Source organism: Catharus ustulatus, chromosome 17 (genome assembly GCF_009819885.2).
Source record: "Catharus ustulatus isolate bCatUst1 chromosome 17, bCatUst1.pri.v2, whole genome shotgun sequence".
In the NCBI taxonomy this organism is placed as follows: domain Eukaryota; kingdom Metazoa; phylum Chordata; class Aves; order Passeriformes; family Turdidae; genus Catharus; species Catharus ustulatus.
The window spans coordinates 8,916,981-8,942,726 of record NC_046237.1 but is presented as its reverse complement, the minus strand read 5'-3'; the positions used below and the strand labels follow the sequence as shown (position 1 = coordinate 8,942,726).

At 51.9% G+C, this 25,746-nt stretch overlaps 1 protein-coding gene across 1 annotated transcript in view; it reads left to right on the top strand.

The window, feature by feature from the left end:
- JPH2 (junctophilin 2) overlaps nucleotides 1-24,899 on the top strand; it is a 31,699-nt gene extending 6,800 nt beyond the window's left edge. Inside the window, exons 2-6 of the mRNA XM_033075331.1 lie at nucleotides 661-1,444; nucleotides 15,915-16,033; nucleotides 19,529-20,307; nucleotides 21,388-21,485; nucleotides 22,386-24,899. Coding sequence (XP_032931222.1) covers nucleotides 661-1,444; nucleotides 15,915-16,033; nucleotides 19,529-20,307; nucleotides 21,388-21,468 — 1,763 coding nt within the window. The 3' untranslated portion in view covers nucleotides 21,469-21,485; nucleotides 22,386-24,899. The remainder of the gene's footprint in view (nucleotides 1-660; nucleotides 1,445-15,914; nucleotides 16,034-19,528; nucleotides 20,308-21,387; nucleotides 21,486-22,385) is intronic.
- The last annotated feature ends 847 nt before the right edge of the window (nucleotides 24,900-25,746 follow it).

Sequence of the window (25,746 nt, the reverse complement as noted above, 5' to 3'; positions counted from 1 at the left end):
CAGCCCTGGCCATGGTGAAAACGATCCTTTCTGTGTCTCCCATCACATGGCACTGCCTGCCCTCTTGAGCTGGGGTGGGGTGGTACTTTGTGGGGCAGAGCTGAAGGAACCCCACACAGAGCTGCTTCTCTCCTCCCTCTTTTGCCCATCTCTTGCTTTGTGCAGTGTGGCACAAGCCTTGGGAACTCAGAGAAGCCACATGTCAGCACCAAGGAGATGTGGCTTCAGGTACCAGGGCAGTCAGTGGACATGTGGGATCCTGACTCGGGGGTCTAGAGATGGTCCTGGCAGCCTGGAGTGACAGACTGCAGAGCAGGCTCAAAGGGGCTGTCACCAAGCAGAGACGTGCCACTGCAGCTCATGTGCCCGCTGGGGCTGCTGCCACCCCTCTGTCACCCCTGGGGGCTGCCTTGCCTGGATGAACATCCAGATCCCGTACAGCAAGTGGCTTTGGGTTCGCAAAGTGTCCCCTGGTGACTCGGTCCCATTGCAAAGGGCTGTCACTGCCGGCAGAGGCAGGGCTGTGTCCTCTGCTCCCCACGCACCGATGCTTTTGCATGCGGGTGAGCACCACTGGAGCTGGGCTCAGCGCAGCCCCACACCTCACCTTCCTTCAAGCAAAGCAGGCCGCTGTCTCACGCTGCCCTCTTGTCTCCGCAGGCACGTACCAGGGCCAGTTCACCAACGGCATGCGGCACGGCTACGGGGTGCGGCAGAGCGTGCCCTACGGCATGGCCTCGGTGGTGCGCTCGCCGCTGCGCACCTCGCTGTCCTCCCTGCGCAGCGAGCACAGCAATGGCACGCTGCCGCAGCAGGACTCGCCCGCCGCCAACCCCGAGAGCCTGCCCCTCTCGCCCACCATCACCCGCGGAGGGTTCGCCCTCAGCCTCTACGCGGACGCGGAGGCCGGCAAGCCCAAGAAAGGGGGGCTCTTCCGCAGGGGCTCCTTGCTGGGCAAGCTGAAGAAGTCCGAGTCCAAGTCGTCGCTGGCCAGCCAGAAGAGCCGCGTCAGCTTCCTCAAGAGCGAGAGCGGGATCAGCTCGGCTGCCAGCGATGCCACCTCCACCGTGAGCCTGGGCGAGGGCGCCGAGGGCGAGGAGTACACCCCCTTCGAGTCCGACATCGACGCCACCACCACGGAGACCTACATGGGCGAGTGGAAGAACGACAAACGCGCCGGCTTCGGCGTCAGCGAGCGCTCCAGCGGGCTCAAGTACGAGGGGGAATGGCTGGACAACCTGCGGCACGGCTACGGCTGCACCACGCTGCCCGACGGCAAGAAGGAGGAGGGCAAGTACCGCCACAACGTGCTGGTCAAGGGCATGAAGAAGCGTGTGTTACCCCTCAAGAGCGCCAAGATCCGGCAGAAGGTGGACAGGAGCGTGGAGGGGGCGCAGAGGGCCGCGGCCATCGCCCGGCAGAAGTCAGAGATTGCGGCGTCCAGGTGGGTGCTTGGAGCTCCAGCACGCAGCTTCCCGTGGGGATGGGACTGTCCTCAGGAGCTGTCCTTCTACTCATCCCCTCTCGTGTCCCCCTGCAGCCCTGGTCCAGAGGGGAGGTGCTGGACAGCAGGGATTGTCACCAGCCCTGGCACTCAGCAGGATGGGGAACATCCTTGATGAGCCTCTGGGCATTGGTGGGGCAGCATGAGAACCAGAGGGTTAGATGGTGATAAATCCAACAGGCTCATGAGCAGCCTCATGTATCCCAGACAAACTGGGGCTGCAGCAGAGCACAGTTTGGCCCTGGAGCCCCCAGTGTGGCTCTGGGGGAAGTTTGTGGGATGCATTAGGGTTGTCAATTTTAGCAGCTGAGTGTAATTGCTCCACCGTCCCTCCTGGGATGGAGGAGAGAGGAAATAAGAGTGGCTTCAGAAATAAGTCTGCCTGGAAAGGGCAGGGGAAATTCTCCTCCTCCAGCTCCCATCCCTGCCTGTGCCCAAGCTGTGTTGGCAGCGTGCTCCTCCTGCAGCATTCCTGCCAGTCTGAGAGCTGACCTGGCAGAGAACAGAGATCTGTGAGCCTTCGCTCCTCTCCTCTTCCTTGGGGAAATGTGGTTGTAACGGTCCTTGAGGTTTCACCCGACCCCACCAAGAAAACCTCACCCTGCACAGGCTTTGCTCAGCTGCTAGGCAGTGGCTGTGGCTCCATGGCTGTCCTGTCTCACTCCTTTTAATTCCTATTTAATTATCAGTTACTTCATTATTAGGAGGGAAATAAGCAAGGAGGACACCTATTCCCAAACCCCATTCTGCTCCTTGGAGAAGCCCCCACTTCACTCTCCTGGCAGCTATTTCTTCTTCAAACTTTTGTGGGAAACACAATTGATTTTTTTTTAACAAAAAAGAGTTGCCTCAGGGACTGGTGCAGAAAACCCAGCACTATTGCAAGTGAAGCTTCATGCAGGGATAAAAATAACAGGCTGGGGTGGTGTGGGGCCCTGGATCCTTCTGGCAGGGCAGGCTCAGCCCGACACCAGCCCTGCCGTGCCCGGGAAAAGCGTGTGGCCACGGCGTGAATAAGGAGGCTGGAGCTGCAAACACTGCTCCCTGAGAGCTTGGCTGGTTTACACAAACCTCTTTTTATTATACACTATTTACACTTTGGATCAAAAGCGGCTCTGCAGTGTTTTCAGTCAGGGGCTGGAATGTGCCCGCTGCCCTGGCGGGGGCTGCATCCCTCCCCAGAGCGGCCAGGGAATAATTTCCTATTAAGGAAACCTTGGAGCTGGAGGAAGTAAGACGTGGAAGCTGGTTTCCTCCAGGGAGCCCTCAGCCAGCAGACCCTGCAGTGGTGTGGCTGCTGGTAGGGAAGGGATTGTTGTGCTTGCTGGCAGCGTGGAACCCCAGTGCTGTTCCTGCAGCACAACTTTCAGTAGAGCTGGACCCGCTGGGAGAGGGAATTCAGGCTGCCTGTCCTGTAAACTCTAACTCAGTGTTTCCATCAGGGTTTACTCCTGGTGCATCTTGCTCAGGGCAGAGCTGCTCTCTCTACCTGATACCTTTTGTAAATCTGACTCGTGCTCTCCTCCCTCCTCCTCTCACCTCAGATTTGGGGTAGAGAATAAATTGACGTAACTTTTCCTGGAGAAGATCCTTAGTTTAAACCCCAGCTCTGACACCAGCTTTTGCTTTGGCTGTAAACCTTGCCTCAGTTTCCACACCCAGGGCAGAGTAATTGCAGACAGATTGTGAAAATGGATTATTACAGTTTACAGAAGGGCTGCACTATCATTAGCATTGCTGAGCTCATAACTGTGAGGTGCAACTTTCTACATGCAGCATTTACATTTTTCCTCGGATGGCAGTGTGTGTCCCTTACCCAAAAAATGCCTCTGAGGCTACACTCATCCTTTCCTGGGGGAAGATTTGACATTTCTGCATGTAAGATTATTACTTGGCACTAATTATTAGAACACAGCAGGTGGGCTGTGCAAATTCCCAGCTACCTCTGCACACCTGAGCTCTTGTACATGGATGTTTGAGTTTCATTTGCTTGTGGCACTCGGGGGAGCCCCTTGCAGAACTAAACTGCTGTAACATCCAGCCTCCTGCTGTCTGGGGGTGAAATGCCAGGAGAAGCCCAGATTTTTCCCTTTTGCACCATAAAAGGCTCTTTAGGGATAGAAATTCCGAGGAAAACAAGCCCAAGCGCTGGAAGCTGCCTGGGCCAGTTTTGCCGCAGGAATCCCAGGCACGTGCTGAGCTCTGGGGTGCAGGGCTGGGGCTGTCAGCAGCACTGAGGGGTGCCCTGTCTGTGAGCTCTGGGCAGGAGAGCAGCCAGGGACGATGGGCAGTGCACTCAGCAAACCTCCCCTGTCCCGTGCTCTGCTCCCAGGGTGACTGAGGCACCAGGCTGCTTCACAGCTCCTGTCCCACCTGCTGTCTCACTCCGGGTGTTCCAGCCAGGGCTGTGCCAGCTACTGCCTGTCTTACTGCCTGTCCTACTGCCTGTCCTACTGCCTGTCCTACTGCCTCTGCTGCTCCTGCAGCGCTGCCCTGGCCTCCTCAGCTCCCTCCTGAATCCTCCTGGGCTGGCAATCCAGCTGCTTTCCCAGTTGTGCAAGAAGCTGAGGACATCATCTTACTGTCAGCTGAGAGAACAACTCTGTTTTCCATTATTTCAGTGGAAATCAGTTGGCATGGGGCCGTGCTGTCCTGAGCAGCCCATGCAGGTCAGCCAGCTTCACTCCAGGCAAGGCCCATTGGTGCTGCTCAGATGTTGGGTAAAAGCCCTGGGTATGTCTCTCAGCTCTGGGGATCAGCTGGAGGGATGGAGTTGATGGAAGCTGGAGTGTGAATCCTCACCCAGGCTGCTCTCACTCAGGAGGAAAGTCATCTTGGAATGCAGGCTCTGTGGCAGCTGGCAGATGTGTCTTTACTCCTGCCCAGGGGTAGCCACAGATGGATGTGGGGCTAACACACTTAACACACACCATGTGGTGTTCATTAGCCCTGCCCTGTACTGCTGGTGCTCCAGGACTTGTCCTGCTGTGATCCCAAGGGACTCCTGTCAGAGCTGGGACTGCTGTTCCTGCTGTGTCCCTCCAACCTCCCCTTTCCCACCCTCCATCCTGACTGGGGACTCCTTTGGATAACAGGTGGGGTGGATGGGAAGCACAGGGAGAGCCTGGGATCACAGCTGGGGCTTCGCCTCTCAGGAGCTGAAGTAGACAAACCATCTGGAGGACTGTGAGCAGGGAGCAGCCACCTCCAGGCCAGGAGTGAGCTGGTTCAAAGCCATGCTGAGGTGTGAAACAGCTGCCCTGCAGCTTCTGGGCACAAGGGCTAGTACAGAATAGGGTGCTTTGTACCCCAGGTACTTGATGCTCCTTGTGCCTGGGGAGCAGCCTGTGTTTGCCTGTCAGATGGGGAGAATGGTCCCACAGAATACAGGGAGAAGAAGCATGAAAATGGTCAGCTTTCATCTCTTCAGAACAGATGAAAGTAAAATAAAATAAAATAAAATAAAATAAAATAAAATAAAATAAAATAAAATAATAATATAAAATAAAATAAAGTAAAATAAAATAAAATAAGAGGAAGGGCAGGACTGTCTGCACGGGGAACCTTTGGTTTTTTGAAACCTGTGTGTTCAGTAGCTAGGCAGCTTTTACAGTGGTTTTCCTTCTCTCTGGTGCTTTTTAAGGACAAAAGGAGTGTAAATAGTGCAAATCCCACCTCTGTCCCATTGCAGCAGTATCTGACATGGTCTGCTTCTGCACATGGTTGTGCTTCCCAGTGACTTGGACCAAAATCAATGGAGGGACTTGGCCATGTGTCCTGCAGGGCACGGGTCTGGCCAAGCTCTGAGATCCTTTGAAGGGTGCATGTCCTGGCAGGAACACTCAGATACGTCTGCTGGATGTCACAGGATCAATAGGAAAGCAAGATATTCGAGGCTGTAATGACTGCTGTGCTTCACCAGTTTGTCCTCCTGTGCTGGCCCTGTAGCCCCTGTGTGGTTTAGAGTACAACTACAAGTGAATACATTTTTGATTTTTTTTTTTTTGTTTTAATGTAATGTCAGTAGATACCTGTAGGAATTTCTAGATTGTGTTCTGATTCTGTGGGGTTTGCTCATTAGGGTGAGCCTGGGCTCTGTGGAAGCACACCAGAGCTCCAGTGCCATTACATGGACGTGGCTTCCCTGCCACCAACACGTGGGCATTGCTCACAGCGTGAGCTGTTGCCTGCTTTTGAAGCCTAAGTTGGTTTTCTGTCCGTACCCATGACTTTGGGGCACATCTTAGCTCTCCCTTCAAATAAGAAGAGCACTTGACAGCTCCTGTGTCACTTTGCAAGCCTCTTGAGCCTGGCTGCATTCCCAGCAGCGTGGCCGCTGTCTCCCTGTGCTCAGCATTTCCAGGCTGCGTGGCCGGGCAGCAGCGAGCGTCTCCTTGGGGAACGCGGCTGTGTGGTGCAAATGACGTCCCAAAATCGCTGGAGTCAGCAGAGGCTTCTGACTAAATAAGGGCAGGCAGAGCAGGGCTTTATCAGCATGGCCTGAGTGTGACAGCTGAGAGCTGGGCTGGGCAGCCCACGCTGCTGGGGCTCGGCTGTGCGCTCCCACTCGCAAGGTGCTTTACTGGGCACAGCTCTGCCCTTGTCCCCACTGCTCTTGGGGGTTTAAACTGCTGGTGGGGAAAGGGGCAAGCAAAGGGACAACTTCCTGAGGCACTTCTTTGGTGAGCCATGGTTTGTGTCCAGTGCAGTGCTGGGCTGGGGGCCATGGTGGTCTTGGTGCTACTGGGGCTGACAGCACAGTTCAGCTTTCCCCTGAGGCCAGATTTCAGGCCTGGGATTTTAGATCTGTTGAATCAGACTTGGGGTTTGCTCTAAAAAAAGCAAAAGGATTTTTTGAAAATGTGCTTTTAGCCAGAGGCACAGATATTAGACACCTCAGGAGTTCAGCACGTTCCCAGACCTTTAGATCTAAAGCCAGAGGAGGGCAGGATGCTCGTGGCCACCCTGTGGGAGTGGGCAGCAGCAGCCGTGGCTCAGGACAGCCCCTGCCAGGGCAGGAGGGAGCAACTGATCCTCCCGTGCTCTCCCAGCCTCACAGTGTCTCTGCTCCAGGACCCCACACCTCTGAGTGGGATGGATGGTGTGTAATTAGGAGGCAGCAGCAGGCAGGAGATGGGCAGAGCTTTCCCCAGCCCTGGGTGGGTTGTTGGCTGCTCTTTGCCAGGGAGGGACACGAGTCGGGAGCAGCATTTCTGCAGCTGTCTGATCAGACACCAAAGATCACAGATGTCACAGCCTGAGCCCTCGTGGGGCTTAAATGACAAGTGCATGGAGGTGCAGGGGAGCCAAGGACTACCCCTCACCTCCCCATGGGGTGCAGTAGAAGGGTCACTCCTAGTAAGTGGAGGCAGTGGAGTGGCCTGAGCTGAGCACAGCTCCTTGATGCCTGGGTATTCTGGCTGCTCCAGGAATTCTAGCTGCCTCACAGCCCCCATAATGGGAATCTGCATCTTGGTGCAGAGAGTCAGTGTGCACACGGACAGGGAGAAACAAGGGCAGCCACATGGCTCCCTGCTACAGCTGAGTGCCAGGACACGGCTTTGAGGGGACGCTCCTCAGTCCTGCTGTCCCAGTAAAGATGTTTCTCACAGAGCATGGTGTGTTTATAAAGAGGATAATCCTGTTTCATCACCCTTGGTTAATAGAAACCCAGTTGCTGGCATCTATTTCTGCACCAGCTGAAGCCCAGGGCTGGGACTCTCCCACTTTCTGTGTGGCACAGCAGTCTGCAGCTCTGCTGAAATATTGCTGTTTTCAAACCTCTGCCTAATCCTCATTCCACCCATCCACTGGAGTCATGCAGAGAGGGCTGTAGAGTTTGGGTGAGCTCTTCTGTGTTCCTGATCCAGTGGCCATGGGGACAGCAAGCCCCAGTGCTGGGGTCCAGAGCCAGGATCAGACACCCACCCTAGCTGCAGAACACTCCCAGTGTGTTCCTCCGCAAAGGGGGCTGTGTGTGAGGCTTTGTGGGCTGGAGGGATTCAGGGTCACTGGGTGAGTGATGGTGTGATGCCTTCACCCCCTTCCTCCAGCCCTCTCCCAGCACAGCCTGGCTGCAGCTCCAGCACTGACACATTCTTGGCCCACCGTGCTCCTTAGGCGGGATGTGCTCTGACTCTGGAGGAGGGTGCACGGCTTTATCTGTTTTCCACCCACCTCACATGAATTTCCTCAGGCACTTTCATGCCTTATTAGGGTAAGAAGGAACATGCATTTTCAGTAGCTCCAAGGAGAAAGCATCTGCTGGAGAGCACAGAGCTTTCTCCAGGGCTCGCTGGGTTGTCAGGGTTGAGGCAAGCAAGGCTCTGTGTTGGAGGGATCCCCTCAAGAGCAGCAGGGATGGGATGGCAGGATGTCAGCCCTAGGGATGGGTGCAGATAGCCAGCCAGACAGGGAAAGTGCAATTAATGGGAAATCCTTATCTCAACAGCTTACAAACACAGAAAGGGAAAAATGAAGTGACTTTAATATGCAAAAATGTGGAAAATTATAGCATCTTGTTCAATTGATGTGCTGCTGCTGCGTGGAACAAGAGGGCTCTGACTCCCATCCAAATGCTTGTGATCAGCTGGCAGGGAGCTGGGCTTTGAAATCATTGAATTCAATCATGCTTTGCTCACAGGTTATCATCATTTCAGTGGAATGTGAAATAGCCTTATCTTGAAAAAGAAATAATATTTAAGTAAAACCTCCAATTTAAATAGAAAGCATGCAATGCAGAAACCCTCCCTTCTCCTGAAGGAGAGACGTTTTCTCAGCTTATCCTGGTGCTGAGCCAGAGCCCCTTTGGCTTTCTCAGTCCAAGTTTTTTCATTTTGCTCCTGCAAAGGCTGATGATTCCTCAGTGAGGGCTGGCAGGGACCTGGTGTCCCATCTGCCTGGGTGCTCTCTGCAGCCTTGGTGCAGGTGCATGGGAGCTGCAGGCACTGAAGTGTGGGATGTGGGCTGAGTGCCCTCACAGCTCCCAGCTCCCTCTCTTCTTTTTTCCTGGACCTCAGATCTGTGAGCATCAACTCAAGAGACCTGCAAGACAGGGAGAAAAAGGCTCCTACTTTAAATTTTGATGAGTCATTTGGGTTTTGGGCAAATGCAATTTCTTAAGAAATACGCCTTCATTTCCTAAAAAAAAAAAATCAATTTTTCTTTTTTGACTAGGGGAAAAAAACCTCACAAAACAGATACAGCAATTCCTCACTCTTTTGGTTTGGAATCTGAAAAGCATTTGATTTAGAAGTTGCAAAAACTTTTGGTTGAAAAAAAAAACAATCTTAGAATGAAAACACAGACTTTCTGACCCATTTTAATGCTGGTGGATCCAGCAATCTGGTAAAACACACTCCTCTTATGGATGCTATCTGTCTGTCAGAGCCTGAGCAGGAGCTCCTGGGTCAGGTGGGCTCCCTCAAAACAAATGTCTGCTGTATCCCTTGGAAGTGAGGATTCCAAGGGCAGGGCAGGGAGCAGCCCCTGCTCACTCAGAGCAGGTACAAGGAAGGAGGCAGGAGCACATGGGGATGGAAAGGCGTAAGGACCCTGATTGTGTATGTGCTGTAAAGATGTTTTGATGCACTAGTCAGTGGGATAGCCCAGCTCCTTTCATTTTGCTGAAGCCAGGCATTTGCTGAGCCCCTTTGGTAATGGTGTCCTGGAAGATGGAATAAATCAGTGGCATTTGGGCATAGCCCCGAGGCTGTGCTGCTCTGAGGGCTCTGCCCCTGCTCCTTGGGGCTCCACTCAATCTGCACCCAGAGCAGCAGAGTGGCCCTGAAAACCAGGGGGAGAAGGAGACAGTCCATCTGGCAGCTGCAAATCCCCCTTTTCCCAAAATACCTCTGTGGATGCTCTGACAAGCTGCTCCCAGCCCGGCTGTGCTGGCAGGACAGGCTCCAGTGCCGTGTCCCTGGGCTGTGGTGTCACCCTGGTGCCATCAGCCCTTTGAGCCTGCAGGCTCTGGCTTGCTCTGCTCCTTTTGGAGCTGGCTCTGGGCAGCTGCCAGCTGCATCCTGGGGCTGTGGGGGAAACAGAGAGCAGCTGTGGGCTGGCACAGCCAGGCCCTGGTGACCACTGGCCACCCAGTCCTGCTGGACTCCCAGGGCACTCGGGTTGGCAGAGACTGATGGAGCAGATCTCCCCTAATGGGGCTGGGCTTGAGTAGGTTGTCATCTTATTGAAGACAGCTGCAGATCTGTCTGCTGAAAGATTAATATCACTTTAACTGTTCCAAGGGGAAGTATCCCTTAGTGAAAGATGCAAGTGGCTCAGAGCTATTTAGAGCTAAGGATAACATTTCGGTATTTTAAAAATTCACCAAGTAATCATAAAGGCTGAGCTCGTTAGGTGGCAGGGAGTTCTGCCAGGCCTGTGCTCCTAAAGCACTGCACAGAAAAGGATGCTTTTCTCTGGGCTGAATGGCCTGATCATGCCCTTTCTGTGGAAGGAAGGAGAAAAGGTCTGATTTATGCAGCCAAGTAGCCTGGGGATGTACAAAGTGCAACCACTTCTGTGTGAGTGCTGGTACTGAGAGGGCAAAGCCTGGGGCACCTCATCAGCTGCTCTGCAAGGTCAGGGTGGTTTCTCTTTTTGGCTTGCTTCAGTAGTAGGAAGGTCTTTCCTTTAGGATGCAAACTGTGTTGATTTATGCTTATTTCATGATTTAGATGACACCTTGCAGGTGCAGAGCCCGTATTATAAAGCAGCAAAGGCTCATGCACCCCAGGGGTGTCAGAGTGGAAGTGGAGTGGGTACATGCATGTGAGTGATAGAGCAAAAGGAACATGAATGGTACAGCTGTCTGTCAGACAGGACACCTGTGGGATGGGATGGATGGGTTTTCTGAGGGCAGGGAAAGTGGCATGAGAGGTGAACTGAAGGGGGATATTCAGTCTCATGGGCTGGTTACAGGCAAATGAGGGTAGCAGTTCTGCTGGTATCTGCGTGGGGAGGCAGAGGGAGGGACACAAAGGAGATGGATTGGGACTGAGCAGGAAGAAAGGGATGCTCCAGCTAGAGAGATGACACAAATATGTCAAATGGAAAATCCAGAAATTTCTGTCCTAGTCAGGATATAGAATCATAGAATTCTGGAAGGGACCTTTAAATGTCATCCAGCCCCAGCCCAGGTGTGTGCTGGTCAGGTCCTTGTCCTCTTGCCCTTCACAATGTGAGCACAGAAGGGACCGTGTTGCCATTAAGAAAAAACACTTCTTCAGCTTTCCCTTGATCCCTTCTGAGTGCTGCAAACATTCTTGCCAAGACAAACAATTATTTTAAGTTTCTTCAGAAGGACAAAACGATTCCTGCTGGATGCTGGAGCAGGGATTTGGCTGGGAGTGGAAAAGCCAGTTTCCAGGAGAGGAGAGTTCAGCCTCTCTTCCCAGAACTGACTCATGAATCACTTTTGCTTAATGGTCTTCTAGACAACTCCTAATATCAGGAATGGCAATAATCATAGAATCATATAATGGATTGGGTTGGAGGGGTGTTCATTTGGTCCTTGCTCAGAGTTTGATGAATCAACAGGAGAAGGGAGAGCCTGGATTAGGAAGGACAGTGAATGTGAAGGCAGAGAGCTGACCTCTTCCCCTGTTACTAGCTGCAAGGTCATTGCTGCATCTTCAGGCACCCCAGCCCTGTCTGGTATTTGCAGTATTCCCTGCTAATTCCAGTTTCATTTGCAGTCTAATCCAATGTGGATGTGCAAAACCGCATAAACTGTCCAAAGAGACGGGCGTGCTGGCCCGGGCTGGGCTCACCTGTTAGCGCAGTGCTCAGCTGCGGCTCGTGTGTCCATGGGGGATTTCAGCAGCAGTTGGAGGAATTTTTCAGGCAGTGTTTCTGGGAGATGGCCAGGAGTGGTGTGCTCTGTGCTGCACTGGTACAAAAACGATTAAAGCATTAGAGCCATGCCAGAAGAGCAAATAAAGCAGCAGATGCATTTAACCCTCCCATCCTGCTGGGGCGTGAAGCCCGGCAGCCGTCGTGGTCCAGCTGGGAGGCAGAGGCAGCAGGGCTGGGACAGGGGCTGCAGACATTGCCCACATGCCTCCCCTGAGCTCGGCTCCAAGCTGCTCCTCCTTGCAAAGAATTCACTGGAGCTATTTTTAGCAGCACTGCCCAGGGAGATGGCTCGGTGCAGTTGGGAAGTGCTCATCCTGGCAGCACTGTCTTTTGGGATGGGGAGCACCGGAGTGGCTTGGTAAAGGTCCCTCTTTGTGTTTATTTGCTCCAGCTGGATGTGTTTATTGTTTGTGGCTCATTTTCCAGTGCTGCCTTGAAAAGAGTCTTTTAGATTCTGCTACTGGCTGCTCTAAAGCCCCTGGGTCTGTATTTCAGTTTCCTGCTGAGCTCCTCCATGTCCAGACTTTCTCCTCTGCTGTAGTTTGCAGGGGCTGTTTACTGCAGAGTTACTGGGAGCTGACAACACAACAGCAATACATAGAAAGTGTGGCCCTGATTAAAGTGTGCCTGAATAGCATCAGATTTATTAAGGCTGGCATTTCCTTTTTGAGAAAGCTCATTCTGCTTTTTGAGATCTTAACCTTGCAAGAAACTTTTCCTCTTCCACGTTTCACTTCTGAGGTTTGAAGATCACCTTCCTGACACCCTCAAAGCTCCCTGGGCTTTTTCTTTCCTTAGCTCCTGCTCCTGGCAGACCCCAGGGCGTGGGATGGGACAGGCTCTTGTGCTGCATGCACTGGCTCTCCCAGGGTGGCTGGTGTTTGTCTTCTGCTTTGCTGCCAGGGCCAAGTTTTCCTCTGTGCTGAGCTCCCAAGCTCTGCCAGCCACGTGGATAAATAATACATTCAGGGATACTCGAGGCCAGTTAGATGTTATTGTTATGGCTGGACCCTTTCCTCTAGGCTGGGCTTTGTCACAGTGCTACTAAACCCTCAGTGTGGATTTTTTTGGAGGGCTGCGAGCAGCACTGCATCCCTTGGTGCTCTAGAGATGTGGGGCTCAACCAGGGAAGATGAGCTTAAGACACCATGCCATGTCTCTGAAAGCCAGATGTTCATCACCTGGCTGCTGCCAGATAAATGATCTCAGCAATGGTGCCAGGCTGCTGGCTGAGAGAGCCCTGCTCTCCTGGGATGTGCTGGCTGTGGGAGCACTGCTCTCCTGGGATGTGCTGGCTCTGGGAGCTCTGCTCTCCTGGGATGTGCTGGCTCTGGGAGCTCTGCTCTCCTGGGATGTGCTGGCTCTGGGAGCTCTGCTCTCCTGGGATGTGCTGGCTCTGGGAGCTCTGCTCTCCTGGGATGTGCTGGCTGTGGGAGCACTGCTCTCCTGGGATGTGCTGGCTGAGAGAGCACTGCTCTCCTGGGATGTGCTGGCTGTGGGAGCTCTGCTCTCCTGGGATGTGCTGGCTGAGAGAGCACTGCTCTCCTGGGATGTGCTGGCTCTGGGAGCTCTGCTCTCCTGGGATGTGCTGGCTGTGGGAGCTCTGCTCTCCTGGGATGAGCTGGCTGTGGGAGCTCTGCTCTCCTGGGATGTGCTGGCTGTGGGAGCTCTGCTCTCCTGGGATGTGCTGGCTCTGGGAGCTCTGCTCTCCTGGGATGTGCTGGCTGAGAGAGCACTGCTCTCCTGGGATGTGCTGGCTGAGAGAGCTCTGCTCTCCTGGGATGAGCTGGCTGTGGGAGCCCTGCTCTCCTGGGATGAGCTGGCTGTGGGAGCTCTGCTCTCCTGGGATGTGCTGGCTGAGAGAGCACTGCTCTCCTGGGATGTGCTGCCTCTGGGAGCTCTGCTCTCCTGGGATGCCCACAGGGCTGACATGTGATGTGCTGGAGGTGCCAGATTTGAAAGTGCAGCTGTGTTGACCATAGTCCCCCCAAATCAAACACCTCTGGATGACTTTGCAAGCAGGGGGACAGGAGCAGAGGTCAGCTGTGTCCCACAGAGTGAGAGCTGCCATGGGGCAATGCAGGATGCCAAAGTTGTGCTGCTCAGCTTCTTGTCACTGCTCTGTGTGTGCAGCCCAGGAGCTGCCTCAGAGTGTCCCTGCCCTCACACTCTTCATTGTAGAGCCCTGCTACTCCTGGGGTGTCTCACAGCCATGGCTCAGCTCCCCACCACCCACAGCATCCTCACTGCAGCCTCTGCAACCCTGGATCTTCTTGGTCTTGCCGTCTCTCCATCTGCAGGAATTGCCATCAAATAGCATCCAGCAGCTTATCTGGAGGAAAGCAAAGCTCTAGCAGAAGAAAAGCATAACTGGGAGCTACCTCAACTTCCAACATCCCCAGGTTGTTCTCTTGTGTTGTCCCCAGGTGCTGGAGAGAGCTGAGCATGCAGGAGCCATCTGCACCCACTTGGTGACATGTCCAGCTCTGTCCTTACTAGTGAGAGCAGACCCCACATCTTGTGCATTTCCAGACTTCTTCTTTGGGAGCCTCTTTGAGGGAAGCACTTGCCAGGAGCTGCTTGCTGCTCCCCCAGCTGGGGCCAGCTGGCTGATTGTCTGGCTGGGAATTGGTCAGGATAGCATCTGCCTGGCTCAGAGAGTAACTGAAAGGGAAAATTTTATCTCTTGATGGTGAATCTCATCCTCCAGGAGCAGCAGGACAAAGGCAGAGCCTGGAGCACGTCCTGCCAGGATGAAGAGCTGGATCCTCTCCTCAAGCCTCTTCCCTGGGGCCGGCGCCAGGCAGGCTGTGTGCCCCAGGCACAGCACACCCAGCCCACTCTGATCCCCCAGGCATGGAGAGCACAGACACATCCCCCTCGGCCCCTGCCAGATTATAGTGGAATTAATCACACTGATTATATGCTACCAAAAAAGGAGGTACTTTTCTCTGTTCAGAACTGGCTCAGACCCCCTGCTTGCAAGCAGCAGCCTAAAAATGCTATTTTCTGCCTCATCGTGTCTCTGGGTTTTTCAGGAGCTGCAATAACTTTGGATAAAAAGACCAAGAATGATTGCAATCCCAGGCAGCTGAACCTGCAGAGAAAGCAGGGAGATAACATGTGAGTGTGGGCAGGGAGGTGAATCATAGCTCCAGCAGAGTGGGATGTCATCCCAGGGAGGGACAGGCTGAGCCACAGCAGCTCTGCAGCCTCTTCTCTATCACAGGGCCCTGAAGAGTGTTTTGGCCCCTTGTCAAGTCACACTGTTCCCTGTATCAGTTGGGATTGATGCCCTACTTTTAGTTCTTTCCCTGCAGCTACTCAGAATGGCATTTGTGTGTATCTTCTGCCTTGTGAGGGTCCCAGAACAGCATTTCTATTGTCTTTTCATTGCACCTGTTGAGTATTCAGACTTCAGCTTGTCTTGCCTGCCTACTGTGTCTCAGTTTAATGGGAAGGAATCAATCCTCATTTCATGACTAACAGTCCAAACATTCCTCTGGAGTGTTCTCACTGCAGGAATGAGAACTGCATCTTTCCTCCTTTTTTGTCCTAAAACATGACCACATACCAAACCTGCATCTGAAAAGGGCTCATCAGACACCCTAAGACCACATTAAAGGTTGTAATTTGGGGTGAATTGGTGTTTGAGGAATGCTTATCACACAGAATATGTGGGTTTCTACTTGAAACAGGGAATATGGAGAGCCTCAGAAAATATGACACTGAGAGCATGAGGAAGGCAGCTCTTGGTAAGACCTGAGTGCAACAAAGCAGCTGAACATACTGTGCTTCACCCGCCCTTATTTTTAAGGTGCAACGTTGCTGTTTGAAGTCAGCTCCTTCCCAGACTGAGCAGCTGGGCTGTAAAGCCAGCCCTGCTTTTAGCAAGAAGATCACAGGACCCTGAGCATGAGGCATGTGAGGAATATGACAGCTGGCCAGTAAAATAACTCCATGTAGCCCTGTGGAGCAAGGAGGAGATGTGCTGGGAAGGAGCAGAGAGGACTCAGAGAGCCAAGCTGAGAGGGAGACAACAGCTCTGCTGAGATCAGCCCATCAGGCTGCAGCGAGTAGGGGAGCCCTGCACAAGGCATGTTGTTTGCTGGAGAACTACAAGAGAGAAATTTTGAGAAAACCCATCTTGTTTGCTGAGCAGGGGCACAATGCCTCTGGTGAGGTGCAGCAGCTCAGGGCTGGTGAAACACAGGAATTCAGCCACCAGAGATGCCTGTGTGATGCCTTGGTGACTCCTCTGAGCAGCACAGCTGCTGCCTCACTGCAGCATGTGAACATGCTGACATTTGCAAATCCACCTGCCCTGTTCCCTGTGTGCAGCCTTCCACCTTACTCTTGAGCATCTGGGCCCCTTCCATGTTGAAAATCTGCTCTTCTTTCCTTGACTTTAGGGTTTTGGGTCACGTGGGCAAATTCTGAGTGTTTTTATGCCAGATGGGCTGATCCAGTTTTGGTGGCAGCCAGGGTTTGCTGTGTGAGCTGGGATGAGCTTGGCTCAGAGGGTGCTCACTGTTCTCCCTTCTCTCTGCAGGACGGCTCATGCCAAAGCCAAGGCTGAAGGGTCTGAGCAGGCAGCTCAGGCAGCCAACAACGAATCAGGCATAGCCAGAATGATGGCCAGGGAGCTCTCCCCAGACTTCTACCAGCCAGGTAGGATCAGAGGCATCTTCCAAGAGGGGTCTTGCAATTTCCATGGGGAATCTGTTCAAGTGCTTCACCCACTTAATAACTCTACAAGTTGCCCTCCTGTCTATCCTAAATGCTCTTTTGCTCAGTTGCAGCCAGCCCCTTGCCCTGGCTGATTTGCTGTCCTCCTTACACCACTGTTTTACTCACTCTGTTACCACAGCCTGAAGGAGAACCCCACAGTTTCTCAGCTTCTCATGTTTTTCCACACACTGAAGCCCTCAGAACACCAGGCAGGATAGGCAGCAAGCTCGGAACTATCTGCAGCTCTCCTGTACATAGATCCCTTGTGGCTTTTTCTTGGAACAGTGTTGCACATTGACTCACAAACCTATATCCTGTGGGCCCTCAGAACAATGAGACTCTGCTAATTAGGGGCTGCAATATCCTATAAGAAAGCAGCTAATACAAAATACTATTTCCCTGATTCTCTATTCATTTGTTAGCATCACTGCTAATTATTTGGCTGGGAAAACACTTGGGAGGTTCCTTCTGTGAGACCAAGCACTGAGGATTAGTAGATGGGAAGTGTAATATTAGAAGCAGCATTGTGAATGCCATTACTTCTCCCTGCACTGAGTTAGCTAAGAGATATGCTCTTTCTGGAAAACTTTCCTTTACAGAGAGTGAAGGTAATAACAGAGCAGAAAATAAAATTCCAAGTGCCTGTATTTTCATCTTTTCTTATTATCTGGATTTATTGCCTGGAGTGAGTGTCCCATGGTTACTGAGGCAGGATCACAGGGACTATCAGTAAAACTGGGGGTAGAAGCCAAAGGTTGACTCGTGCTCAGCAAAACCTGACACCTGCCCCTGCTCTGGTTTCAGTGTCTCTGCATCTCCTGCACCACACCCCAGCCCAGGGCACACAGTGGGAAATGGGAGCAGCTAAAAACTGGTGCTTGGTTGGGGAGAGTCATGCTGACAGATTTTCCTAAATTCCCTGTACTCTCACCTTGTCCTGCACCCACGAGCTGGGGAAATGCCGTGCTGAAGGGCTGCCTCTGCCTTCCCAGCACCCAGCAAGGCCTGTTGGAGCTGGCTTTGAGTGGGGAAACACCAGAGCACCCTGGCATGGGCATGAGCCAGCCCGTGGCACTTCATTTAACAATGGCTAAACGTCGCTTGATCCTCACATAAGCCCCAGCTGCCGCTCACAGCTCTACATTCACCCTTTGCACACTGGGGTATTTATAGCACAGAGACAAGGAAACTGGAATTCCTATGGGGAGGTTTTGGGCATCTAGCTAGATTATTTTTTCCACCCATGGCAATTGAATGAGACAATTGAAACAGTCTCTGTAAAACACTTCAGGCAGCCTGACCACTCCTGCCTCCTCAGGTGCTGGATCCTCTTGCTTCTGTTATGCAGAGCCTCACTTGGTCCTGGCCTCTCTCAGCAGCCTTCTAAGCTCCCAATGGATGTTATTCTTCTGTGATTCTTTTAAACTTCTAAATTCCCAAAGTGCACAGAATAAATCTCTTCTCACATGGTTGACCATCCAGGAGCAAACAGACAGCAGTCCAGCCTTGGATTTTGCTAGGACTGAGAGGTGCTGCTCACACAGCCAGGAGAGCCCAGCAGTGTTTGGTAGCTGTGTTTCTCCCTGTTATCCTGGCTGATTGACTGTGTTGTGTCTGGCACAGACAATCCTGCTCAGCAAGCCCCATATCCCTAATAACTGTTGAGCCCTGAAATTCAGTTAGGGTATCATCCCTAGTAAGGTAGAGAAGGATGTAAACCAAAACCCTTGCTGAAATGTGCTGGGAGATGAAGGTGGGGAGGTGAGTGCATGCCCTCCAAGCAGTTGGGGGTTTTTGTGTTGTAAATTATTCAGGAAGAGAAGAAAGCAGCAGGAGAGAGCAAGGATCCTGGAGCTGCAGGCAGCCTATTTTGAGGAGTCTGAACAACTGTTGAAATGGCTTCCAAATAACTCGGTTGCAGCCAGAAATAAATGGCCCTGAATGGGTCACCTGCTGATTGACAGGAGTGTGCAGGCAGAGCAGAGCAGCTGAAATCAGGGCCCTCCTTTTCCCCACTGCCCCTCGGAGTGGAGGCATTGCCTGCATGGACAGGAGGTAACAGTGTGCAAATCTTACCACTGACTTATGAGAGGAAAAGGAGCACCAAGCCAAATTTCCCAACCAGACTCAGGTCTGCATCAGTCCTTGAGATGGAGGAGTTGAGGGGAGGAACCTTAAGGCAGCCAGAGACAGTGTGGCCCCAGGATCTGTGTCAGTCAGGAGCACAGAGCAAGCCCTGTACATCTGCACTCGTCAGATCGCTGGGGTTCAGCAGAATGAGGCCAGAGCAGGTGCTTTGCTTTCAAAGAAGCTGCTCTGCAACCTCACACTGCACAGAATGCTCTTCTTGTTCTCACTTGCTATGAGCATCACGGTGATGTGTGGGGACCCTTCTCCCAGCACGTCTCAGCATGTGAAGCACTGGGGAGGGTTGTTATTCCACAAGATATTCCCAGTTTTTTAGTGATGAATTTTGATGGATATCTTCAGTGTTAGGCTCTGTCTGAATTTCCCTGACCCAGGCTGGGCTGAAATTTGCAGCAGGGTTATTAAGAAGTAAAGATTTAATGGTAGGTGGACAACTGAAGTGAGGTAATGTTGCTAGGGACTCACAAGTCACTGATGAGGCCAAAACGAAATCTGAAGCCCTGAGTCACCTTTCATGATGGTGCCAGGTAATTTTGCTGCTGTTGTAGAACTCAGGGCAGACAAGAGGGCTGTATAACTTCCAACCCTGTTCCACATATAAGAAACATGTTTTTCCTGTCATAATGGACAGGACCCTGTCTTTCCTGATGACACTGCTCATCCTCTGTATGCTGCAAAGTTACCATGCTATTTGACACCAAGGAAGCCACATGGAAGAGTTTCCCAGCCATTACATAAAAAAACCCCAAAGTTAATTGGGAGCTGTATCCTCCTTAGCCCCAGCATGACCCATCTGTGTGACCACAACAAGCTGGGCTGCAGATTTTCATTGTTTTCTTTAACCTTATCTGCAGCTCCTGCCCATCTCTCCAGCTCTTCCTAACTGGACAGTCCACAATAAGGCTTGGAGCCTTGGAGTTTGTAGAGGAAATTCCTCCTGGCAGCAGAGTCTGGTTTGGGAGTACCTCCTCTCCTAGACTGCAGCCTGGACCCTTGCACCATGGTCCCCAAAGCCACTGCTGCTGGGGGCACAGTTTCTGAAGCCATGATGGTGCCAGGGCATGGGGTACCCTGCTGTCCCCTGTCCCAGAGTGACTCTGCTTTGCCTGGGGAGGTGGTAGAGTCGCCATCCCTGGATGCATTTAAGAAAAGACTGGATGTGGCACTTGGTGCTATGGTCTAGTTGAGGTGTTGGGGCGTGGGCTGCACTCAGTGGTCTTGGAGGTCTCTTCCAACCCAGTCATTCTGTGATGCTGTGCCTGCTCACACCAGCCCTTCTCTCCGCAGGCCCCGAGTACCAGAAGCGGAAGCTGCTGCAGGAGATCATCGAGAACGCGGAGCACGCGGTCAACATGGAGGAGGAGGCGCCGCGGCCCGAGGCCGCCCCGCCGCCCCCCACGCCGCCCGAGAGCCCCCAGCTCCACGAGCAGGAGGAGCCGCGGCCCCGCGCCAGCCCGGCCCCCAGCCCCGCCGCCACCCCTCCCGAGGCCAAGCGGGCCAAGGCGGCCCCCCGGCAGGACGGGGCCCTCCGGCCGGGCAGCTGGGCCGAGGCGGGCGGCGGGAGCCCAGCACCCTCCGAGGGCGAGGGTCGCCCGGCCTCGCGGGGCCGCGGCCGGCCTGCCGAGCAGATGGAGATCGGGCCGCTGCAGCGCATGGCGCGCGAGCCCGACGTCGAGCTCTTCAAGGGCTACCACAGCTACGCCGTGCGGACGTCCCCGGTCACCCCCGCCACGGACTATGAGGAGGAGCAGTTCCCCGAGAACGAGTCGCCCTCCCCGGAGCCCCGGGGGGAGCCCCAGCGCCGGGGGGGCACCCCTGGCCCGCCGCAGGGCCGGGAGGAGAAGGCAGCGCTTGTGGCAGAGGCCAAGCCGGAGCCGCCTCGGCCCAAGGAGCCGCAGCAGCGCCCCAGCCCCGAGCGCAGGGCCGGGGGCCGGGCTGAGCCCGTGGCTGACAGGAAGACTGAGGCCAGGGCACCAGGCCGGACGGAGCCCAAGGCAGGGGCCAAGCGCGGCCCGGCCCAGGCGGCGGCAGTGGTGGCAGCACAGAAGGCGGAGGAGTTGGAAGAGGTGACGTGGGGCATCCCTGGGAGCCTCCTGGGAGCCACTTGGCCTTTCCTTTAATGTTCACCATGAGGTCTGGCAGGAGGGCCTGGGGCTGCAGAGAGTGCCCAGAGGCTCTTTTTGGGATCCTAGAGCCTGCTGGAGGAGAGTGTTGGTGTCCCCCTCTCCTGCCCTGCCTGCATGCTTGGCCTGACATGCATAACCCTCCTGTTTTGACCTCCTCTCTTTACCTGGGCAGATACGCTTTCAGACACGTGGTATTTCAAATTTTGTGCAAAACCAGGCATCTTCCAATTAATTTTATCCACTTTTCTCACTTTCTTTTCCCATCCCATTACCAGCCAACTTGGATGTGAAAGTTGGAGGGAAAAACAGGAAAAGCTCAAGTGTGTTTCTCTTTTACCCGTTACATTTACTTTTTTTTACTGTAGGGGCAGCTCACGAGCTGAACTGTTGAATCACCAGCCAATTTCCCAGATTTAAAATACAGTCACTGAAACTCAATTTTGCTCTTAGCAAATACAGCTGGAAACCCAGACATTTTATTAGCCCTCTGAGTCCCTTCTTGCAGCCCTTTGGACGTAAATGATTCCAATGTGACTTTAGAAAAGCTCAGCTTGGAAATACTTTGGTCTGAAATTACAGCAATCTCACATGGGTTCATTTGTTGGGGTTTGGAAATAGATGATCTTCAAGGCCCTCTTCCAAACCAAAGCATTCTATGATTCTATGATATTAAAAGTGGCAGGTTTAGAAACACAGGCAATATGGATGCAGAAGGGAGTTGGGAGGAGCAGCCTGACATGGGATCAGCAGTTCACGTTCCTGTGGTCAGGGTCTCCTTTAATCTAATTTAGCTGCAAAAGAAGCCTGACTTAACCTCCTTCAAATGAATTTGCAGGGAAAATGTAGGAATAGGACAGGATAAACATTCCACCAGTTTGAAAGTCAGGCTGGTTGTTAAGTGCCAGATTTCAGTGCATTGGGAAGGGGTGATTGCGATATTTTTGAACAGCAGAATCAAGCTGTCTGTCTCCTCCCCTGGAGCTGTGGTGTTTAATACTCTGTTTTGTGTTTTTCCTTCAGGGACCTAACACAATTGTGATCTGCATGGTCATCTTACTGAACATTGGTCTGGCCATCCTATTCGTACATTTTTTGACATGATGAGCCTCTTGAACAAGGTAAGAAGCAGAATGAGATTTTATCCTCAATTTGTAGATGCCACTGGATGTTTTAAGGTTGACTCACTTTTCGTAAAATATCATAAAGTTATTGCATGGAATTACTTCATAATTTCATAAATTTTCTCAAAATTAAGAACATAGACTGTTGTTGGTGGGATACAGTCCCACCATATAGTTTTGCCTTCCCAGTACCATGGGCATGTTTTATGGAGTGAGAATTCCAGTGCAAGAGTGTGTGATGTTAAATTTGAAATTTGTTTACTGCAAATGCTTCAAGAAACACTTTCAATTTGCTGTTTCAACATGGCTGCTCCCAGGTAACTGCATTATGATATTTCTTGGCACTCAGACCAGCAAGATGCAAGAACACATAGATAATATGGAACTCTGAAAACTGCAGCTCTAATTGCATCAGTACTAGTTCTGCAGCAGTTGTTACATAATTGTGTTACTAAAGATAAATATGAATCAAGATGTTTGTAAGACTTGCTCAGGTCTTCCACTTGAATTGTGATAAGGGTTTACACTTGGATTTGGTGGCAATAAAATCTTGTGAAGTTTCTTGTGCCTGTGGTACTCCTACAGATAAAAAAGTGTCTTGAGCTTGCAGAAGACTTCTGTCTTGGGCTTGAATATTTCAAACAAAATCTGCCATCAAGGCTGAACCCAACCCTTGAGCTTCATGTGAACATAACACAAGAGACACCCCTAAGCCCCTGAGAGGATATTGGGCTGCTTTCCCCGGACCTGCTGGGGGACAAAACTGCTCTGCTGGGCACTGCTTTCTGTCATGTTTTTGGTCTCACTCAGCCTGCACAGGTTGAGACAGCTGTGATAATGTATTGGTCATGTGTTTTGCTCTCCCTTGACTTTCTCATTTATCTGTGTCTGGGACAGGCGTTGCTGCTGGTGGAGACCTCAGACCTTGGCGGGGATTAAAGTTCAGCCACCTGGAAACACCTAAGAGGAGGACTTGAGATCCCAAGGTTGCACTGCAAACATCAACCTTAAACAGAGTGTCTGAAGATCAGTTTCCTGCTCCCAGGCTGTGGCTGGCCTCTGCAATCTACCAAGGAAAAGCCAGGGTTTCTGCACCGTGGTCTCCTCTTCTTTGTATAAAATAGCAGTTGCCTTAAATTATTCTCACCAAAGCCATCAACTGTCCTGCCATGCCAGGGATGAGGGATTTATCTGTAGCTGTAGGAAAATGAGTGAGAAGGTCTCATGCGTGCACACTGATGTGTTTTGTAACTCTCTTGGTTGACTCGGTGTCAGAGATTTTCCAAAGATTGTCATCCCTGGCATGGAGATGAAGCAATACAGCACCAGAATGACTCATGAGAGCTGCGCCATGGCTCGGGGTGCATGATGCTGCTCTCCGTGCTTGGAAGTCATCCAAAGGGATGAACAAAAAGTCTTTCCTTTCCCCTGTCACCTGGCATCATTTTCCATGTATGGAGGACTGAGAGGGGGAGCAAGTTGAAATTGGGCTTGTTGAAGTGTGACCCGAGTCCTGCCCACGGCGGCCGATGCACCACGGGTGGGGCTGCGGGGTGGGGTGTGAGGGACTGGTGGATCCAAGGCTGTTGGTGCCTGTGGGGGTGCTCTGGGTGGAGATGGGGCCTCTTTTGGGACCAGGCACCATCCAAGCCCTCTCCTGCCACCAACAATGCTCTGCACAGAAGAGTCTTGCGGTGGGTGGCTTCCTGCTGTAACGGGAAAGGCAGGAGGTGTGCTGAATTTGTCCCTTTACCCCTTTTTCTCTATGAAAATGTTGTGAGTTAGTGAAAAGGAGGTTCTTGCTGAAAATGCCTCCGTACACCTGCAGGTTCCTCCCCCTGGCGTGCTGGGCTGCAGGAGGGTCCTGGCCTCTCACTGCACCCAACAAACAGACTTTCCAGCCAGAGGATGCAGGGTGGCTGTTGTGGGAGAGGTTACCTTATTCCTGAAAGAAAAAAGGTGCAGAGATGTGAGTGACTGCGCTCACATTGGGTGTTGGGCTCAGAAATATGCAGCAGCCAGGCTTTGAGCAGTGGCAGAGTACAGTGGGGCAGTTGTAGCAGTTGCTTGTGTGTGCAAGGCTGAGAGGCCTGGGCAATTTGCATCCATTTTCCCAAAGCTGCCACAGAGAGTGACCTTTGGAAGGAGATTTTTCCACCGTGATCTGCTCTGATCCTTAGCAGTGCGAGCTTAGGAAGTCAGCACAGATGAAGTTACAGTTTAGTGTGAGGCTGAGTGCTTGGACATGTTTCTTCCTTCTTTTAAGAGCAATGTGTATTTTCTATCCCTTTTTAAGATAATCAGAGATGTTATTTATAGTTGATTGTGCACCTCTGTGTATCCTGAAGTCCCACAGCACAGGACTGGGTAGGAAAACCTTGTTGGACTGGAGGGAATGGGGAAATGATAGTTAAGGAAAAAAACAGATGCCCAGTCTGCTTCAAAGGTCAGTCTGAAAGGATTTCAGAGATGGAGTGGCAGACACACAGGGGATTACACTCACTGGAGACACAGGGCAAAACCTGCCTGATTTAACTACTCTAGTTATGGCATAAGAGAGTGAGAATAATTCAGTACTTTTTTGTGAACCAAGTCTATTTTTTAACCTTATTCAGCTCAGGAACATTGCCACAGTAGCAAATACGTGGTATTAAGTGTGGGGGAAGTGAATATGATCCTTTCCTAAAAGCCATGTGGCTGTACCAGTCCTGAGAAAGCTGTGCAGCATCATCTACACTTCCACAGAGCATAGTTTAGTAGCAATTTGCTTATTTTCTTTTTTTTCTTTTCCTTAAATATAAATGTATTGCAAACCCCAGGCTCTGCTGCCTTTGATGTTTTATCTCCATTTGCTGGCATTGACCTGCCAACTCTGCAGTTTCAATATGCCAACTGCTTTTATTCACCACCAAGAAAATTTCCATTGAGAGACCTGAGGGGCTTTTATTTATCACTAAGCACAAAAATTGATCTTTTTCAACAGAGCTAAGGTAATTCTTTCCCCACCCCCTATTTTTTATGCATGTGATACGCACTCAGTAATGTGCTTTCCTTCTAGTAACCTTCTGAGAAAAGTAGGTAGATTTGCTTTTATGTGACGTATAACTGTATCCATATTGCACTGAGATATGGATATATATACATAGAGAGAGAGCCCCTTAGGGATTTCATTTTCATAGATGCAAAATACCAGATTTACCTCAAACTGCATGCTTTCAAAACTGACTAGGATTTTGTGTTATACTTTTCAGGTCTTACAAAGATGCAGATACCTTTCACTCTTCACACAAAAATACCTTCATCACAGATTTCGCAAGCTGTTTACTACAATCTGTGTACTACTGTCCAGAGTTTTCTGTCGGTTGTTCTGCTGGATTATGTGCAATAATAAACAGTTATCTGCTCACTCTATCCATGTGGATTTTTGCAGGGGAATCTCCGGATTTCTTTCCATGGTGACACACTCACTCCAGTCTTAAAGCAGAGAGTAGTGCAGCATTTCATTGGTGGTATCTGAATGTATTTTTAGGTTTTTCTTAATTATCTGATTCAAAATTTTGCATGTTTTTATTGATGTACTTTGCAAAGAGAGTTGTTTTCACTAACTGCTTTTAGGCAGCCTTAAGGACTCAGTGACTCTCTGAGCACAGTGCATGTGCTCCCATCATGCTGGCCTCTGGCTGGGGCTGCACAGGGCCAGGAGGAAAGGCAGCTCGCTGGCCCAGAGCCTGCTCAGGCCATGCTGACAGGTCCCTGTGCTGCCTCCCGACCTCAGGGCTGCTGCCAAGCTCGTTCTGAGCTGTGCATCACTGGCTGCTCCTCCTGGCTTTGGGGAGGAGAGATTCTCCACTGCCTGTGCCCCATCCTCTTGCTCTTGAAACAGTCTGGGTGAGAGGAAAGCCAGGCAGGAGGCAGAGGGAAATGGCAGCTGGGTGATGTCTGGGGGAGGATGGATGAGCAGAGCCCAGCTCCAGCCCAGGAATCCAGAGTAGCTGAAGCCTTCAATCCTTTTTCTATTTCTGGAGTGTCTCTCATGAGCAAAGCCAGGCTGTGCAGAGAGGCTGGTGGGACACAGGCTCAGCCTTCATGGGCAGGAGTGCTGCCCCAGCTTCTGTGAGTGTGAGGGGTCTCAGGGCAGATTTCATGCCCTGCTAGAAACTTAAGGAGTGGAATTTGATGAAATGATGGCTTTACTCTCCTCTGGGCTTGCTTTGCTTCTGGTATGGAAGGAACCAGCTACATCTCATTCATCAGTCAG